The sequence below is a fragment of the Sander lucioperca genome, chromosome 2 (assembly GCF_008315115.2).
Source record: "Sander lucioperca isolate FBNREF2018 chromosome 2, SLUC_FBN_1.2, whole genome shotgun sequence".
NCBI lineage: Eukaryota > Metazoa > Chordata > Actinopteri > Perciformes > Percidae > Sander > Sander lucioperca.
In genome coordinates, this window is record NC_050174.1 from 20,775,068 (window position 1) to 20,797,794 (window position 22,727).

At 31.2% G+C, this 22,727-nt stretch overlaps 1 protein-coding gene across 1 annotated transcript in view; it reads right to left on the minus strand.

The window, feature by feature from the left end:
- The window catches only part of si:dkey-283b1.7 (von Willebrand factor C domain-containing protein 2-like), a 29,309-nt gene that overhangs the window by 5,902 nt on the left and 680 nt on the right, over positions 1-22,727 (minus strand). Inside the window, exon 2 of the mRNA XM_031318431.2 lies at positions 371-500. Coding sequence (XP_031174291.2) covers positions 371-500 — 130 coding nt within the window. The remainder of the gene's footprint in view (positions 1-370; positions 501-22,727) is intronic.

Genomic DNA, 22,727 nt, shown 5'->3' on the forward strand with positions numbered 1-22,727 from the left:
GATACTGCACTTTGTTTTTTGATATTCTTCATAGAATGCAACAAAAAATGTTCTCATGGTTGTCAGTTTCTTTGATTTATCCATTCAAACTAGTTTGTTTGATGACGTGATCACTAACCGTGTTCATGGTAATGAAGAAACATGTCACCCAGTGCAACAGCGTGGCTCATTTTTTGGCAATCTCCCAGTCAGACCATGAGACATGTTGTGTGCAAAGTCGACACACATTAGTTGCCCTCTGTGGATCATGAATATCCACAGCACATTTAAGAGACATCCTGGAATTAGTTTTAGAGATACTCATGGAGCTGAGTGTTTAACTGCCACAGAGAGAGCACTTGGTGGCCACCCAGCAATGACTGAGTCTTACCAGTCTTACAGATGGGGCAGCAGTGGTTGGGTTCGTAGGTGGGGTTGACACAGTGAGGGGCGGGGCAGTCCGAAATGCTGCAGTACACCTCTCTGTTGGCCTGGCAGCGGCATCGCTCACACCTCGACAACTGGAACAAAAACAATATGAATGACTTCAAGCATAGACTGTAAAAAGAATCGACGAAGCTTCCCGGCCTGAAAAGTGAAGCTCCTTTAAACATGAATGCTATCCAATTTCCAGCAGGAGGCGACTCCACTGTTTGCTAAAGGAATTCTGTGTCTATAGAAGTCTATGAGAAAATGACCCTACTTCTTACTTGATTTATTACCTCAGTGAACATTTTCATAATGACATTATGGTCGATCTCAAGCTCAATCGCTAGTTTCAAGTCTTCTTCAATACAGCATGACAACACAGTCTCACTCCCATCGCGGCAAAAAGCGATGCTTGACCCGGCGCCTTTGGCGTTTGCTATTGACGCAAAAAGTCTCCTTCACAACATATTTAGACACGCTTGGCCGGGACTCTTGGCATCAGTAGTAATGTAGTCATTACAGTACACAAAAGAGCCCATGGCAGAGGATTTGTAGGCAGTCTATGTCCATCATACATACAGCTGATCTGTCTCTAGTGTTATTGGACCGGTTGGAAACACCATCAGTTACATAACAGACAGTCAATACCTGCCCTCCCACCGCTCAATCCCAACTGTTCACACGACGACATGGAAGCTGTTTGTTGACATGATGACCAAGGGCGGAGCGAGTGTGGGGGGTGGGAAAGGGTTGGCTTTGGGGGTTGCCCCAAATCTTTTTGGGTTTTAAAATAACTCATTTAACCTCATTTTCTCTGCCTGGACCGGCAAATCAATGAGGCAAAAGTTCTATTACTGGGGAAATATCGGCATTCATTCTGGGAACTTAACTTAAAATATGTTTCAGTAATGCTGTTTTCAGGTGGCAGAAGTGAAAAATAGTCATCCTCAACATTTGTTGTCTTCTGGTTTCAGAATGATGAAGACAGCTGGAGAACAGTTAGATAAAAAACAGGATGTCGGCTCTACAGGATGATTCTTTTCATCGGCAACTATCATGTTTTTCCCAAATGATGTACACATTTTTAGGCAGTCTATTATGAAATTAATGTATACTGTCTATTCATGTATATTGTGTTATTACTGATCTACATCACTAACTAAACCACACTTTGCACTAACTGTATTTTGACTCTTTACTACATTTCAGCATCTATATAGACGGTCTATTCATTTATATTGTTATTACCATATCACTTTCGCATATCCATCGACTTACTTATACCTCACTTTGCGCCGTCTTTGTAATGCCTACTTAATCTGTATTTTATGTAGCCTATTGTATTCTGTATTTTTGTACTGTATTGAATGTAAAACTGTATGTTGTCTTGCACGCTTATGCTTTATTCTTGGTTGCAAATGAGAATCTGTTCTCAACAGCCTACCTGGTTAAATAAAGGTTAAATAAAAAAAATTAAAAATGGCTTAAATATTAAGTGCCTATGACTGCCGTAAATGGAGCATGCACCGAGGCCCCCACGTTTGGGCTGAGCCCAGAAGATTTACGTCTGGCTCCGCCCCTGGTGATGACACAGCTGCAAACAGCTGCAACAAGACAGCCAATGTTTTTATTGTGTGAATGCTGATTAAGCAGCACTTTCCTTGGTCGCCTCTAACTTCTGCGTACGTTCAGCTACAAAAAAAACATTAAAATATCAAAATGTTAAGCTCCTCTAGATGATGGCTACAATTCAACTATTTTTTACTATTTTTACTATTTTTTCTGCTATTTATATATTTATTTTAAATAAAGCTTTTCTTTCAATAAATGTTTTACATTGAGGTCAATGGGGCAATATTCAAATCCTCTTCAGGCTTCTTCCTCTTTGAAATGCTACTCCTCCCACATAATTTCATCTAACGATGTCATTCAAACGTTGAACTATTCACAAAACCTTAAGTAATTAGTGATTTAGATCTTTTACAGTTTTTGCCACTGTTTAAGTTCAGTGTTTCTTATAGTCTCTTTCTGTGCTTATAATGTAGCGTGTATTGCATGACTTTGACTTTTTGTGTGGAGATTACATTTTCTTCCAAGAAAATACTATACTATGACTTTTTTATCACTTTTTTCGACATACTATACTATGACTTTTTTATCACTTTTTTGGACATAATATACTATGGCTTTTTCATCCCTTTTTTTAACATACTATACTATGACTTTTTTGGACATACTATACTATGGTTTTTTCAACACTTTTTTAACATATATACTATGTCTTTTTTCGACATATTGTACCTTGACTTTTTTCGACATACTATACTATAGCTTTTTCATCACTTTTTTAACATACTATACTATGGCTTTTTCATCCCTTTTTTCAACATACTATACTATGGCTTTTTCATCCCTTTTTTCGACATACTATACTATGGCTTTTTTCGACACACGATACTATGGCTTTTTATCACTTTTGGACATACTATAATATGACTTTTTTAGAGATACTATACTATGGCTTTTTCATCCCTTTTTTCGACATACTATACTATGACATTTTTGACATACTATACTATGACATTTTTTGACATACTATGCTATGGTTTTTTTTACCACTTTCTTGGACATACTATACTATGACTTTTTCATCACTTTTTTAACATACTATACTATGGCTTTTTTTGACATACTATACTATGGCTTTTTCATCCCTTTTTTCGACATACTATATGGCTTTTTTTGACGGACTATACTATGACTTTTTTTGACATACTATGGCTTTTTTATCACTTTTTTGGACATACTATACTATGACTTTTTTCGACATACTATACTATGACTTTTTTTGACACACTATACTATGGCTTTTTCATCCCTTTTTTCGACATATTGTACTATGACCTTTTTCATCACTTTTTTAACATACTATACTATGACTTTTTTCGACATACTATACTATAGCTTTTTCATCACTTTTTTAACATACTATACTATGGCTTTTTCATCCCTTTTTTCAACATACTATACTATGGCTTTTTCAACCCTTTTTTCGACATACTATACTATGGCTTTTTTCGACACACGATACTATGGCTTTTTATCACTTTTGGACATACTATAATATGACTTTTTTAGACATACTATAATATGACTTTTTTAGAGATACTATACTATGGCTTTTTCATCCCTTTTTTCGACATACTATACTATGACATTTTTGACATACTATACTATGACATTTTTTGACATACTATGCTATGGTTTTTTTTACCACTTTCTTGGACATACTATACTATGACTTTTTCATCACTTTTTTAACATACTATACTATGGCTTTTTTCGACATACTATACTATGGCTTTTTCATCCCTTTTTTCGACATACTATATGGCTTTTTTTGACGGATTATACTATGACTTTTTTTGACATACTATGGCTTTTTTATCACTTTTTTGGACATACTATACTATGACTTTTTTCGACATACTATACTATGACTTTTTTTGACACACTATACTATGGCTTTTTCATCCCTTTTTTCGACATATTGTACTATGACTTTTTTCATCACTTTTTTTTAACATACTATACTATGACTTTTTTGGACATACTATACTATGGTTTTTTCAACACTTTTTTAACATATATACTATGTCTTTTTTCGACATATTGTACCTTGACTTTTTTCGACATACTATACTATAGCTTTTTCATCACTTTTTTAACATACTATACTATGACTTTTTTCGACATACTATACTATAGCTTTTTCATCACTTTTTTAACATACTATACTATGGCTTTTTCATCCCTTTTTTCGACATACTATACTATGGCTTTTTTCGACACACGATACTATGGCTTTTTATCACTTTTGGACATACTATAATATGACTTTTTTAGACATACTATAATATGACTTTTTTAGAGATACTATACTATGGCTTTTTCATCCCTTTTTTCGACATACTATACTATGACATTTTTGACATACTATACTATGACATTTTTTGACATACTATGCTATGGTTTTTTTTACCACTTTCTTGGACATACTATACTATGACTTTTTCATCACTTTTTTAACATACTATACTATGGCTTTTTTTGACATACTATACTATGGCTTTTTCATCCCTTTTTTCGACATACTATATGGCTTTTTTTGACGGACTATACTATGACTTTTTTTGACATACTATGGCTTTTTTATCACTTTTTTGGACATACTATACTATGACTTTTTTCGACACACTATACTATGGCTTTTTCATCCCTTTTTTCGACATATTGTACTATGACTTTTTTCATCACTTTTTTTTAACATACTATACTATGGCTTTTTTCGACATACTATACTATGGCTTTTTATCACTTTTTTGGAAATACTATACTATGGCTTTTTTGGACATACTATACTATAACTTATTTGGACATACTATACTATGGCTTTTTCATCCCTTTTTATGTCTTTTTTGGACATGCTATACTATGACTTATTTGGACATACTATACTAATGGCTTTTTCATCCCTTTTTTGGACATGCTATGCTATGACTTTTTTCGACACACTATACTATAACTTATTTGGACATACTATACTATGGCTTTTTCATCCCTTTTTATGTCTTTTTTGGACATGCTATACTATGACTTTTTTCGACATACTATACTATGGCTTTTTCATCCCTTTCTTCGACATGCTATACTATGACTTTTTTCGACACACTATACTATGGCTTTTTCATCACTTTTTTAACATACTATATGCCTTTTTTGACATACTATACTATGACTTTTTTGACATACTATACTATGACTTTTTTCGACATACTATACTATGGCTTTTTCATCACTTTTTTAACATACTATATGCCTTTTTTGACATACTATACTATGACTTTTTTGACATACTATACTAAGGCTGTTTTGACATACTATACTATGGCTTTTTTATCACTTTTTTGGACATACTATACTATGACTTTTTTAGACATACCTATATTATGGCTTTTTTCGACACACTATACTATGGCTTTTTCAACACTTTTTTAACATATATACTATGTCTTTTTTCGACATATTGTACCTTGACTTTTTTCGACATACTATACTATAGCTTTTTCATCACTTTTTTAACATACTATACTATGGCTTTTTCATCCCTTTTTTCAACATACTATACTATGGCTTTTTCAACCCTTTTTTCGACATACTATACTATGGCTTTTTTCGACACACGATACTATGGCTTTTTATCACTTTTGGACATACTATAATATGACTTTTTTAGACATACTATAATATGACTTTTTTAGAGATACTATACTATGGCTTTTTCATCCCTTTTTTCGACATACTATACTATGACATTTTTGACATACTATACTATGACATTTTTTGACATACTATGCTATGGTTTTTTTTACCACTTTCTTGGACATACTATACTATGACTTTTTCATCACTTTTTTAACATACTATACTATGGCTTTTTTCGACATACTATACTATGGCTTTTTCATCCCTTTTTTCGACATACTATATGGCTTTTTTTGACGGATTATACTATGACTTTTTTTGACATACTATGGCTTTTTTATCACTTTTTTGGACATACTATACTATGACTTTTTTCGACATACTATACTATGACTTTTTTTGACACACTATACTATGGCTTTTTCATCCCTTTTTTCGACATATTGTACTATGACTTTTTTCATCACTTTTTTTTAACATACTATACTATGGCTTTTTTCGACATACTATACTATGGCTTTTTATCACTTTTTTGGAAATACTATACTATGGCTTTTTTGGACATACTATACTATAACTTATTTGGACATACTATACTATGGCTTTTTCATCCCTTTTTATGTCTTTTTTGGACATGCTATACTATGACTTATTTGGACATACTATACTAATGGCTTTTTCATCCCTTTTTTGGACATGCTATGCTATGACTTTTTTCGACACACTATACTATAACTTATTTGGACATACTATACTATGGCTTTTTCATCCCTTTTTATGTCTTTTTTGGACATGCTATACTATGACTTTTTTCGACATACTATACTATGGCTTTTTCATCCCTTTCTTCGACATGCTATACTATGACTTTTTTCGACACACTATACTATGGCTTTTTCATCACTTTTTTAACATACTATATGCCTTTTTTGACATACTATACTATGACTTTTTTGACATACTATACTATGACTTTTTTCGACATACTATACTATGGCTTTTTCATCACTTTTTTAACATACTATATGCCTTTTTTGACATACTATACTATGACTTTTTTGACATACTATACTAAGGCTGTTTTGACATACTATACTATGGCTTTTTTATCACTTTTTTGGACATACTATACTATGACTTTTTTAGACATACCTATATTATGGCTTTTTTCGACACACTATACTATGGCTTTTTATCACTTTTGGACATACTATAATATGACTTTTTTAGACAAACTATACTATGGCTTTTTCATCCCTTTCTTCGACATACTATACTATGACTTTTTCATCAATTTTTTGGACATACTATACTATGGCTTTTTTCGACATACTATATTATGGCTTTTTCATCCCTTTTTTCGACATGCTATACTATGACTTCTTTCGACACACTATACTTTGGCTTTATCATCACTTTTTTGGACATACTATACTATGACTTTTTTGGACATACTTATACTATGGCTTTTTTCGACACACTATACTATGGCTTTTTATCACTTTTGGACATACTATAATATGACTTTTTTAGACATACTATACTATGGCTTTTTCATCCCTTTCTTCGACATACTATACTGTGACTTTATTTGACATACTATACTATGGCTTTTTTACCACTTTCTTGGACATACTATACTATGACTTTTTCATCACTTTTTAACATACTATACTATGGCTTTTTTTGACATACTATATTATGACTTATTTGGAGATACTATACTATGGCTTTTTCATCCCTTTTTTATGTCTTTTTTGGACATACTATGCTATGGCTTTGTCGTCCCTTTTGTAACCTACTATACTATGACTTTATTCAAAATACTATACTATTGCTTTTTCATCACTTTTTTGACATGCTATACTATGACTTTTTTCGACATACTATACTATGGCTTTTTCATCACTTTTTTAACATACTATACTATGGCTTTTTCATCCCTTTTTTGACATGCTATACTATGACTTTTTTGGACATACTATACTATGGCTTTTTCATCACTTTTTTAACATACTATACTATGACTTTTTTGACACACTATACTATGGCTTTTTTTATCACTTTTTTGGACATACTATACTATGACTTTTTTGGACATACTTATACTATGGCTTTTTTCGACACACTATACTATGGCTTTTTATCACTTTTGGACATACTATAATATGACTTTTTTAGACATACTATACTATGGCTTTGTCATCCCTTTTGTAACCTACTATACTATGACTTTATTCAAAATACTATACTATTGCTTTTTCATCACTTTTTTGACATGCTATACTATGACTTTTTTCGACATACTATACTATGGCTTTTTCATCACTTTTTTAACATACTATACTATGACTTTTTTTCGACATACTATAATTTGACTTTTTCATCCCTTTTTTAACATACTATACTATGGCTTTTTCATCCCTTTTTTAACATACTATACTATGGCTTTTTCATCCTTTTTTTAACATACTATACTATGACTTTTTCATCCCTTTTTTAACATACTATACTACGGCTTTTTCATCCCTTTTTTGGACATACTATATATACTATGACTTTTTTTCGACATACTATACTATGGCTTTTTCATCACTTTTTTAACATACTATAATATGGCTTTTTACGACTATGACTTATTTGGAGATACTATACTATGGCTTTTTCATCCCTTTTTTATGTCTTTTTTGGACGTACTATACTATGGCTTTGTCGTCCCTTTTGTAACATAATATACTATGACTTTTTTGAAAATACTATACTATTGCTTTTTTATCACTTTTTTCGACATACTATACTATGGCTTTTTCATCCCTTTTTTCGACATACTATACAATGACTTATTTGGACATACGATACTATAGCTTTGTCATCCCTTTTGTAACATCCTATACCATAACTTTTTTGGACATACTATATACTATGACTTTTTTCGACATACTATACTGTGGCTTTTTCATCAATTTTTTCGACATGCTATACTATGACTTTTTTGGACACACTATACTATGTCTTTTTATCACTTTTTTGGACATACTATACTATGACTTTTTTCGACATACTATACTATGGCTTTTTCATCCATTTTTTTGACATGCTATACTATGGCTTTTTTCAATATACTATACTATGGCTTTTTCATCACTTTTTTAACATACTATAATATGGCTTTTTACGACATACTATACTATGACTTATTTGGAGATACTATACTATGGCTTTTTCATCCCTTTTTTATGTCTTTTCTGGACATACTATGCTATGGCTTTGTCGTCCCTTTTGTAACATACTATACTATGACTTTTTTCAAAATACTATACTATTACTTTTTCATCACTTTTTTCTACATACTATACGATGACTTATTTGGACATACGATACTATAGCTTTGTCATCCCTTTTGTAACATACTATACCATGACTTTTTTGGACATACTATACTATGACTTTTTTTGACATACTATACTGTGGCTTTTTCATCCATTTTTTCGACATGCTATACTATGACTTTTTTTGACATACTATACTATGTCTTTTTATCACTTTTTTGGACATACTATACTATGACTTTTCGACATAATATACTGTGGCTTTTTCATCCATTTTTTCGACATGCTATACTATGACTTTTTTGACATACTATAGTATGGCTTTTTCATCCCTTTTTTCGACATACTATACTGTGGCTTATTTGGACATACGATATTATAGCTTTGTCATCCCTTTTGTAACATCCTATACCATGACTTTTTTGGACATACTATACTATGACTTTTTTCGACATACTATACTATGACTTTTTTCGACATACTATACTATGACTTTTTTCGACATACTATACTATGACTTTTTTGGACATACGATACTATAGCTTTGTCATCCCTTTTGTAACATACTATACCATGACTTTTTTGGACATACTATACTATGACTTTTTTCGACATAATATACTGTGGCTTTTTCATCCCTTTTTTCGAAATGCTACACTATGACTTTTTTCGACACACAATACTATGGCTTTTTTGACATACTATGCTATGGCTTTTTCATCCCTTTTTTCGAAATGCTACACTATGACTTTTTTCGACACACAATACTATGACTTTTTTGGACATACTTATACTATGGCTTTTTTCGACACACTATACCATGGCTTTTTATCACTTTTGGACGTACTATAATATGACTTTTTTAGACATACTATACTATGGCTTTTTCATCCCTTTCTTCGACATACTATACTGTGACTTTATTTGACATACTATACTATGGCTTTTTTACCACTTTCTTGGACATACTATACTATGGCTTTTTTCGACATACTATATTATGGCTTTTTCATCCCTTTTTCGACATGCTATACTATGGCTTTTTCATCACTTTTTTAAAATACTATACTATGACTTTTTTCGACATACTATACTATGGCTTTTTCATCCCTTTTTTGGAAATGCTACACTATGACTTTTTTCGACACACAATACTATGGCTTTTTCATCACTTTGTTAACATACTATACTATGACTTTTTTTCGACATACTATATTCTGGCTTTTTCATCACTTTGTTAACATACTATACTATGACTTTTTTCAACATACTATACTATGGCTTTTTCATCCCTTTTTTCAACAAACTATATGCCTTTTTTGACATACTATACTATGTCTTTTTTGACATACTATACTATGGCTTTTTTACCACTTTCTTGGACATACTTATACTATGACTTTTTTCGACACACTATACTATGTCTTTTTATCACTTTTTTGGACATACTATACTATGACTTTTTTCGACATACTATACTATGGCTTTTTCATCCATTTTTTGGACATACTATACTCTGGGTTTTTCATCACTTTTTTTAACATACTATACTATGGCTTTTTATCACTTTTTTGGACGTACTATACTATGGCGTTTTTCGACATACTATACTATGACTTATTTGGACATACTATACCATGGCTTTTTCATCCCTTTTGTAACATACTGTACTATGACTTTTTTCGACATACTATATTCTGGCTTTTTCATCCCTTTTTTCAACAAACTATATGCCTTTTTTGACATACTATACTATGTCTTTTTCGAAATATTATACTATGGCTTTTTCATCCATTTTTTCGACATACTATACTATGGCTTTTTCATCACTTTTTTAACATACTATACTATGACTTTTTTCGACATACTATATTCTGGCTTTTTCATCACTTTGTTAACATACTATACTATGACTTTTTTCAACATACTATACTATGGCTTTTTCATCCCTTTTTTCAACAAACTATATGCCTTTTTTGACATACTATACTATGTCTTTTTTGACATACTATACTATGGCTTTTTTACCACTTTCTTGGACATACTTATACAATGGTTTTTTTCGACATGCTATACTTTGGCTTTTTCATCCCTTTTTTCGACATGCTATACTATGACTTTTTTCGACACACTATACTATGTCTTTTTATCACTTTTTTGGACATACTATACTATGACTTTTTTCGACATACTATACTATGGCTTTTTCATCCATTTTTTGGACATACTATACTCTGGGTTTTTCATCACTTTTTTTAACATACTATACTATGGCTTTTTATCACTTTTTTGGACGTACTATACTATGGCGTTTTTCGACATACTATACTATGACTTATTTGGACATACTATACCATGGCTTTTTCATCCCTTTTGTAACATACTGTACTATGACTTTTTTCGACACACTATACTATTGCTTTTTCATCCCTTTTTTTGACATACTATACTATAACTTTTTTCGACACACTATACTATGTCTTTTTATCACTTTTTTGGACATACTATACTATGTCTTTTTATCACTTTTTTGTACATACTATACTATGACTTTTTCATCCTTTTGTAACATACTATACTATGATGTTTTTTGACACACTATACTATGTTTTTTTATCACTTTTTTGGACATACTATACTATGGCTTTTTTTATCACTTTTTTGGACATACTATACTATGACTTTTTTCAACACACTATACTATGGCTTTTTATCACTTTTGGACATACTATAATATGACTTTTTTAGACATACTATACTATGGCTTTTTCATCCCTTTCTTTGACATACTATACTGTGACTTAATTTGACATACTATACTATGGCTTTTTTCGACATGCTATATTATTTCTTTTTCATCCCTTTTTTTGAAACGCTATACTATGACTTTTTTTGACACGGCTTTTTCATCACTTTTTTGGACATACTATACTATGGCTTTTTCATCACTTTTTTAAAATACTATACTATGGCTTTTTTCGACATACTATATTATGGCTTTTTCATCCCTTTTTTCGACATGCTATACTATGACTTCTTTCGACACACTATACTATGGCTTTTTCATCACTTTTTTGGACATACTATACTATGACTTTTTTTGGACATACTATACTATGGCTTTTTACGACATACTATACTATGACTTATTTGGAGATACTATACTATGGCTTTTTCATCCATTTTTTGGACATACTATACTCTGGGTTTTTCATCAGTTTTTTAACATACTATACTATGGCTTTTTCATTCCTTTTTTATGTCTTTTTTGGACATACTATACTATGGCTTTGTCATCCCTTTTGTAACATACCATACTATGACTTTTTTCGACACACTATACTATGGCTTTTTCATCACTTTTTTAACATACTATACTATGGCTTTTTCATCCCTTTTTTAACATACTATAATATGTCTTTTTACGACATACTATACTATGACTTATTTGGAGATAATACTATGGCTTTTTCATCCCTTTTTTGTCTTTTTTGGACATACTATACTATGGCTTTGTCGTCCCTTTTGTAACATACTATACTGTGACTTTTTTCAAAATACTATACTATTGCTTTTTCATCACTTTTTTCGACATACTATACTATGACTTATTTGGACATACGATACTATAGCTTTGTCATCCCTTTTGTAACATACTTTACCATGACTTTTTTGGACATACTATACTATGTCTTTTTATCACTTTTTTGGACATACTATACTATGACTTTTTTCGACATAATATACTCTGGCTTCTTCATGCCTTTTTTCGACATGCTATACTATAACTTTTTTCGACACACTATACTATGTCTTTTTATCACTTTTTTCGACATACTATACTATGACTTTTTTGGACATACGATACTATACCTTTTTATCACTTTTTTGGACATACTATACTATGGCTTTTTCATCCATTTTTTGGACATACTATACTCTGGGTTTTTCATCACTTTTTTTAACATACTATACTATGGCTTTTTATCACTTTTTTGGACGTACTATACTATGGCGTTTTTCGACATACTATACTATGACTTATTTGGACATACTATACCATGGCTTTTTCATCCCTTTTGTAACATACTGTACTATGACTTTTTTCGACACTATACTATTGCTTTTTCATCCCTTTTTTTGACATACTATACTATGTCTTTTTATCACTTTTTTGGACATACTATACTATGTCTTTTTATCACTTTTTTGTACATACTATACTATGACTTTTTCATCCTTTTGTAACATACTATACTATGACGTTTTTTGACACACTATACTATGTTTTTTTATCACTTTTTTGGACATACTATACTATGGCTTTTTTTATCACTTTTTTGGACATACTATACTATGACTTTTTTTATCACTTTTTTGGACATACTATACTATGACTTTTTTGGACATACTTATACTATGGCTTTTTTCAACACACTATACTATGGCTTTTTATCACTTTTGGACATACTATAATATGACTTTTTTAGACATACTATACTATGGCTTTTTCATCCCTTTCTTTGACATACTATACTGTGACTTTATTTGACATACTATACTATGGCTTTTTTCGACATGCTATATTATTTCTTTTTCATCCCTTTTTTCGACATGCTATACTATGACTTTTTTCGACACGGCTTTTTCATCACTTTTTTGGACATACTATACTATGGCTTTTTCATCACTTTTTTAAAATACTATACTATGGCTTTTTTCGACATACTATATTATGGCTTTTTCATCCCTTTTTTCGACATGCTATACTATGACTTCTTTCGACACACTATACTATGGCTTTTTCATCACTTTTTTGGACATACTATACTATGACTTTTTTTGGACATACTATACTATGGCTTTTTACGACATACTATACTATGACTTATTTGGAGATACTATACTATGGCTTTTTCATCCATTTTTTGGACATACTATACTCTGGGTTTTTCATCAGTTTTTTAACATACTATACTATGGCTTTTTCATCCCTTTTCTATGTCTTTTTTGGACATACTATACTATGGCTTTGTCATCCCTTTTGTAACATACCATACTATGACTTTTTTCGACACACTATACTATGGCTTTTTCATCACTTTTTTAACATACTATACTATGGCTTTTTCATCCCTTTTTTAACATACTATAATATGTCTTTTTACGACATACTATACTATGACTTATTTGGAGATAATACTATGGCTTTTTCATCCCTTTTTTGTCTTTTTTGGACATACTATACTATGGCTTTGTCGTCCCTTTTGTAACATACTATACTGTGACTTTTTTCAAAATACTATACTATTGCTTTTTCATCACTTTTTTCGACATACTATACTATGACTTATTTGGACATACGATACTATAGCTTTGTCATCCCTTTTGTAACATACTTTACCATGACTTTTTTGGACATACTATACTATGTCTTTTTATCACTTTTTTGGACATACTATACTATGACTTTTTTCGACATAATATACTCTGGCTTCTTCATGCCTTTTTTCGACATGCTATACTATAACTTTTTTCGACACACTATACTATGTCTTTTTATCACTTTTTTCGACATACTATACTATGACTTTTTTGGACATACGATACTATACCTTTTTATCACTTTTTTGGACATACTATACTATGGCTTTTTCATCCATTTTTTGGACATACTATACTCTGGGTTTTTCATCACTTTTTTTAACATACTATACTATGGCTTTTTATCACTTTTTTGGACGTACTATACTATGGCGTTTTTCGACATACTATACTATGACTTATTTGGACATACTATACCATGGCTTTTTCATCCCTTTTGTAACATACTGTACTATGACTTTTTTCGACACTATACTATTGCTTTTTCATCCCTTTTTTTGACATACTATACTATGTCTTTTTATCACTTTTTTGGACATACTATACTATGTCTTTTTATCACTTTTTTGTACATACTATACTATGACTTTTTCATCCTTTTGTAACATACTATACTATGACGTTTTTTGACACACTATACTATGTTTTTTTATCACTTTTTTGGACATACTATACTATGGCTTTTTTTATCACTTTTTTGGACATACTATACTATGACTTTTTTTATCACTTTTTTGGACATACTATACTATGGCTTTTTTTATCACTTTTTTGGACATACTATACTATGGCTTTTTTTATCACTTTTTTGGACATACTATACTATGACTTTTTTATCACTTTTTTGGACATACTATACTATGGCTTTTTTATCACTTTTTTGGACATACTATACTATGACTTTTTTGGACATACTTATACTATGGCTTTTTTCAACACACTATACTATGGCTTTTTATCACTTTTGGACATACTATAATATGACTTTTTTAGACATACTATACTATGGCTTTTTCATCCCTTTCTTTGACATACTATACTGTGACTTTATTTGACATACTATACTATGGCTTTTTTCGACATGCTATATTATTTCTTTTTCATCCCTTTTTTTTGAAACGCTATACTATGACTTTTTTTGACACGGCTTTTTCATCACTTTTTTGGACATACTATACTATGGCTTTTTCATCACTTTTTTAAAATACTATACTATGGCTTTTTTGGACATACTATATTATGGCTTTTTCATCCCTTTTTTCGACATGCTATACTATGACTTCTTTCGACACACTATACTATGGCTTTTTCATCACTTTTTTGGACATACTATACTATGACTTTTTTTGGACATACTATACTATGGCTTTTTACGACATACTATACTATGACTTATTTGGAGATACTATACTATGGCTTTTTCATCCATTTTTTGGACATACTATACTCTGGGTTTTTCATCAGTTTTTTAACATACTATACTATGGCTTTTTCATCCCTTTTCTATGTCTTTTTTGGACATACTATACTATGGCTTTGTCATCCCTTTTGTAACATACCATACTATGACTTTTTTCGACACACTATACTATGGCTTTTTCATCACTTTTTTAACATACTATACTATGGCTTTTTCATCCCTTTTTTAACATACTATAATATGTCTTTTTACGACATACTATACTATGACTTATTTGGAGATAATACTATGGCTTTTTCATCCCTTTTTTGTCTTTTTTGGACATCCTATACTATGGCTTTGTCGTCCCTTTTGTAACATACTATACTGTGACTTTTTTCAAAATACTATACTATTGCTTTTTCATCACTTTTTTCGACATACTATACTATGACTTATTTGGACATACGATACTATAGCTTTGTCATCCCTTTTGTAACATACTTTACCATGACTTTTTTGGACATACTATACTATGTCTTTTTATCACTTTTTTGGACATACTATACTATGACTTTTTTCGACATAATATACTCTGGCTTCTTCATGCCTTTTTTCGACATGCTATACTATAACTTTTTTCGACACACTATACTATGTCTTTTTATCACTTTTTTCGACATACTATACTATGACTTTTTTGGACATACGATACTATACCTTTTTATCACTTTTTTGGACATACTATACTATGGCTTTTTCATCCATTTTTTGGACATACTATACTCTGGGTTTTTCATCACTTTTTTTAACATACTATACTATGGCTTTTTATCACTTTTTTGGACGTACTATACTATGGCGTTTTTCGACATACTATACTATGACTTATTTGGACATACTATACCATGGCTTTTTCATCCCTTTTGTAACATACTGTACTATGACTTTTTTCGACACTATACTATTGCTTTTTCATCCCTTTTTTTGACATACTATACTATGTCTTTTTATCACTTTTTTGGACATACTATACTATGTCTTTTTATCACTTTTTTGTACATACTATACTATGACTTTTTCATCCTTTTGTAACATACTATACTATGACGTTTTTTGACACACTATACTATGTTTTTTTATCACTTTTTTGGACATACTATACTATGGCTTTTTTATCACTTTTTTGGACATACTATAATATGACTTTTTTTATCACTTTTTTGGACATACTATACTATGGCTTTTTTTATCACTTTTTTGGACATACTATACTATGGCTTTTTTTATCACTTTTTTGGACATACTATACTATGACTTTTTTTATCACTTTTTTGGACATACTATACTATGGCTTTTTTTATCACTTTTTTGGACATACTATACTATGACTTTTTTGGACATACTTATACTATGGCTTTTTTCAACACACTATACTATGGCTTTTTATCACTTTTGGACATACTATAATATGACTTTTTTAGACATACTATACTATGGCTTTTTCATCCCTTTCTTTGACATACTATACTGTGACTTTATTTGACATACTATACTATGGCTTTTTTCGACATGCTATATTATTTCTTTTTCATCCCTTTTTTTTGAAACGCTATACTATGACTTTTTTTGACACGGCTTTTTCATCACTTTTTTGGACATACTATACTATGGCTTTTTCATCACTTTTTTAAAATACTATACTATGGCTTTTTTGGACATACTATATTATGGCTTTTTCATCCCTTTTTTCGACATGCTATACTATGACTTCTTTCGACACACTATACTATGGCTTTTTCATCACTTTTTTGGACATACTATACTATGACTTTTTTTGGACATACTATACTATGGCTTTTTACGACATACTATACTATGACTTATTTGGAGATACTATACTATGGCTTTTTCATCCATTTTTTGGACATACTATACTCTGGGTTTTTCATCAGTTTTTTAACATACTATACTATGGCTTTTTCATCCCTTTTCTATGTCTTTTTTGGACATACTATACTATGGCTTTGTCATCCCTTTTGTAACATACCATACTATGACTTTTTTCGACACACTATACTATGGCTTTTTCATCACTTTTTTAACATACTATACTATGGCTTTTTCATCCCTTTTTTAACATACTATAATATGTCTTTTTACGACATACTATACTATGACTTATTTGGAGATAATACTATGGCTTTTTCATCCCTTTTTTGTCTTTTTTGGACATCCTATACTATGGCTTTGTCGTCCCTTTTGTAACATACTATACTGTGACTTTTTTCAAAATACTATACTATTGCTTTTTCATCACTTTTTTCGACATACTATACTATGACTTATTTGGACATACGATACTATAGCTTTGTCATCCCTTTTGTAACATACTATAATATGACTTTTTTCGACATACTATACTGTGGCTTTTTCATCCATTTTTTGGACATGCTATACTATGACTTTTTATCACTTTTTTCGACATAATATACTCTGGCTTTTTCATCCCTTTTTTCGACATGCTATACTATAACTTTTTTCGACACACTATACTATGTCTTTTTATCACTTTTTTCGACATACTATACTATGACTTTTTTGGACATACGATACTATACCTTTGTCATCCCTTTTGTAACATACTTAACCATGACTTTTTTGGACATACTATAATATGACTTTTTTCGACATACTATACTGTGGCTTTTTCATCCATTTTTTCGACATGCTATACTATGACTTTTTTCGACATACTATACTATGGCTTTTTCATCCCTTTTTTCGAAAAGCTACACTATGACTTTTTTTGACATACTATACTATTGCTTTTTCATCACTTTTTTTGACATACTATACTATTGCTTTTTCATCACTTTTTTTGACATACTATACTATGACTTATTTGGACATACTATACTATGGCTTTTTCATCCCTTTTTTATTTCTTTTTTGGACATACTATACTATGGCTTAGTCATCCCTTTTGTAACATAATATACTATGGCTTTTTTCAATTATACTATGGCTTTTTCATCACTTTTTTAGACATACTATACTATGACTTTTTCATCACTTTTTTAACATACTATACTATGGCTTTTTTCGACATACTATACTATGGCTTTTTCATCACTTTTTTGGACATACTATACTATGTTTTTTTTGGACATACTATACTATGGCTTTTTCATCCCTTTTTTTCGACATGCTATACTGTGACTTTTTTGACATACTATACTATGGCTTTTTTACCACTTTCTTGGACATACTATACTATGTCTTTTTATCACTTTTTTGGACATACTATACTATGTCTTTTTATCACTTTTTTGTACATACTATACTATGACTTTTTCATCCTTTTGTAACATACTGTACTATGACGTTTTTTGACATACTTATATTATGGCTTTTTTCAACACACTATACTATGGCTTTTTATCACTTTTGGACATACTATAATATGACTTTTTTAGACATACTATACTATGGCTTTTTCATCCCTTTCTTTGACATACTATACTGTGACTTTATTTGACATACTATACTATGACTTTTTTGGACATACTTATACTATGGCTTTTTTCAACACACTATACTATGGCTTTTTATCACTTTTGGACATACTATAATATGACTTTTTTAGACATACTATACTATGGCTTTTTCATCCCTTTCTTTGACATACTATACTGTGACTTTATTTGACATACTATATATACTATGGCTTTTTTCGACATGCTATATTATTTCTTTTTCATCCCTTTTTTTGAAACGCTATACTATGACTTTTTTTGACACGGCTTTTTCATCACTTTTTTGGACATACTATACTATGGCTTTTTCATCACTTTTTTAAAATACTATACTATGACTTTTTTTGACACGGCTTTTTCATCACTTTTTTGGACATACTATATTATGGCTTTTTCATCCCTTTTTTCGACATGCTATACTATGACTTCTTTCGACACACTATACTATGGCTTTTTCATCACTTTTTTGGACATACTATGCTATGACTTTTTTTGGACATACTATACTATGACTTTTTCATCACTTTTTTGGACATACTATACTATGACTTTTTTTGGACATACTATACTATGGCTCTTTACGACATACTATACTATGACTTATTTGGAGATACTATACTATTGCTTTTTCATCCATTTTTTGGACATACTATACTCTGGGTTTTTCATCAGTTTTTTAACATACTATACTATGGCCTTTTTACCACTTTCTTGGACATACTATACTATGGTTTTTTTGACATACTATACTATGGCTTTTTATCACTTTTTTGGATATACTATTTTATGAATTTTTCATCACTTTTTTAACATACTATACTATGGCTTTTTTCGACATACTATACTATTGCTTTTTTACCACTTTCTTGGACATACTATACTATGGCTTTTTTCGACATACTATACTATGGCTATTTTATGGCTTTTTTGACATACTATACTATCGCTTCTTTACACTTTCTTGGACATACTATACTATGGCTTTTTTGGACATACTATACTATGGCTTTTTTGGACATACTATACTATGGCTTTTTTGGACATACTATACTATGGCTTTTTCATCCCTTTTTATGTCTTTTTTGGATATACTATACTATGACTTTTTCCACATATCATGCTGCGTTACTTGTGACTGGGAGGTAGAATGGTTGTCCCATGACCAGCCACATTCAACACACTATACCATTATCATGACCATATAAATAAACATACATCAGACTTATAAGGTGCGTTTTAAAGTTCTCAAAGAAGCTTTACATGAGTGTATTTCATACAACAGGGTTCTCATAGTCATGGAAAACCTGGACATTTTTTTCAAAATCTCATTTTCCAGGCTTAGAAAAGTTCTGGTTCTTTGTAAAATCCTTTAACATTTTGGAAAAGTCCTTGGATTTTGTTTTCAGTCATCTTGGGTGGATAACCTTTAACACAGGGGTCTCCAACACGTTGCTCGCAAGCTTGCGAGCAGGTTTCCAGTAGCTCGCCAATAAGTTGACAGACTGAGACACAAAATGATGACGATATTAAAAAGTGAGGCTTTGCGGCCAAAGAAGTGTAAAGTGGTTATGTTTTCTTGGACCCTGATGAGAATAATTTCAGTGACGTGGCTGGTCAGACTATGTGGCCAATAAAAAGTGTAAAATAGTCATGAACCTTGACGTGACGTTAATATTTTTAATATTAATATTTTAAGCTTTGGCTATTGCAATTTCATACGTATACAAACAGTAGCTTCATTCAGCTTATGTGTGTTGTGTAAATAAATGTAAGCGATGTGATGCAAGTAGCTCTTGGCCACTTTCCTTTTTTTTAAAGTAGCCCTCAGATAAAGAAAGGCTGGAGACCACTGCCTTAACATAATGAAACATAACGTCATTTTTTTTTTTGTGTAGATGTTGACGTTACGTAGCTCTGATACGTGTTGATGTGTGATGTAGTGGTTCCGCCTCTCCCTCCATTAATGCCAGCTAGCTGAAATTATGTTTAATTAGTTAATATCTGATATGTTTGAATAACTCCGGGCAAGTGTACATCTATATTTCACATATTATAGTATGTAGGCTACATACACGTTGCCGCATTGCTTTTCAGACTTGCATCCAGAAATTATTTTACAATACATGAAAAATATGAACCTAACCCCGTGTTTGAGATTGATAAAGGTTAATGTTTATTAGCATGCAATATTTAACATTTGGAGTATACTACACCGTTCTGTTTGGGTTATACATTGTAAATGGTCATGGAAAACGTTTGACGTATTTTTTCCATCAAAATGTGTAGGAACCATGCTACAAATACAAAAAACAAGCAGTAATAATTCTAATAAAGACAATAAGATAAGATTGCAAATTATGTACAGTTGGTTATTGCCTCGTTGGGGGAAAAAAAAGCTTCAAAAATGTATTACTTGTCACACGTGCTGTTCTGATGGATGTTAAAATTGCACTTAATGCACAATTTTGACATTTCTTTTTTTCATTATTGCACAAGCTATGACTGCCCTCAGCATGTCCGCATCTGCAGGTACCAACTGTGAACTGAAAGACGCTACACACCGTAGAGCAGCAGACTTGGTATTCTTTTCACATTACATCGACATACACATTTTGACGAGTGCAGCTTTAAACTTTCTTTTGAGAGATATAACTAGCAACGTTAAGCAATACAATATCAATGCTGGATTAACATGACAAAGAGGACAACTACTCTGAAACCAAACAAGGATGAGTCAATTCATCATGAGTTATCATCATCATGTTATGCTACTTAACACTCACACATACATTTATCTCAGTTGTAGTTACCAGCCTAGTTCCTTTTCAGATCAAGATTGTATACATCAAACATATGAATTGCTATGGATGAAACTACCCGACAGTAAATACAGTTTACATACAATTTAGCTCTGCCTTGACAACAGACAGATGCTGCTTGGACAGTAATGAATCAGGAATAAAATTCCAATAGTATCTACATAATAAATCTAACACTTTCAATTGAGCCATTACATAATGAGTACATTTACGTTTGAAACTTTACACTAATACTTGTATACTTCAACTTAAGTAAAATATTGAATACAGGACTTTTTTTTAATTGTGGTATTGCTACTTGTACTGATGTAAAAATACTTTTTCTACCACTGACAGACAAAGGAAGTACAACAAATAGTTAGGCATTAAGCACACCTGTAGGCCTGTGTAAACATGTCAACTTTATTATAGATATGTGATGTGCATACATCTCAAATGAGCCACGATCTGAGCTGCGTCATCATATCGCCTACATCTGGAGCTGTGTGAATAGGACAGTGTGGTGGGGGGAGTGGGGGGTGGAGGGTTTTTTTGTTGAGGGGGGGGTGGGGTGGGGGTGGGGCAGTGTAGAAGTTTTGATCTT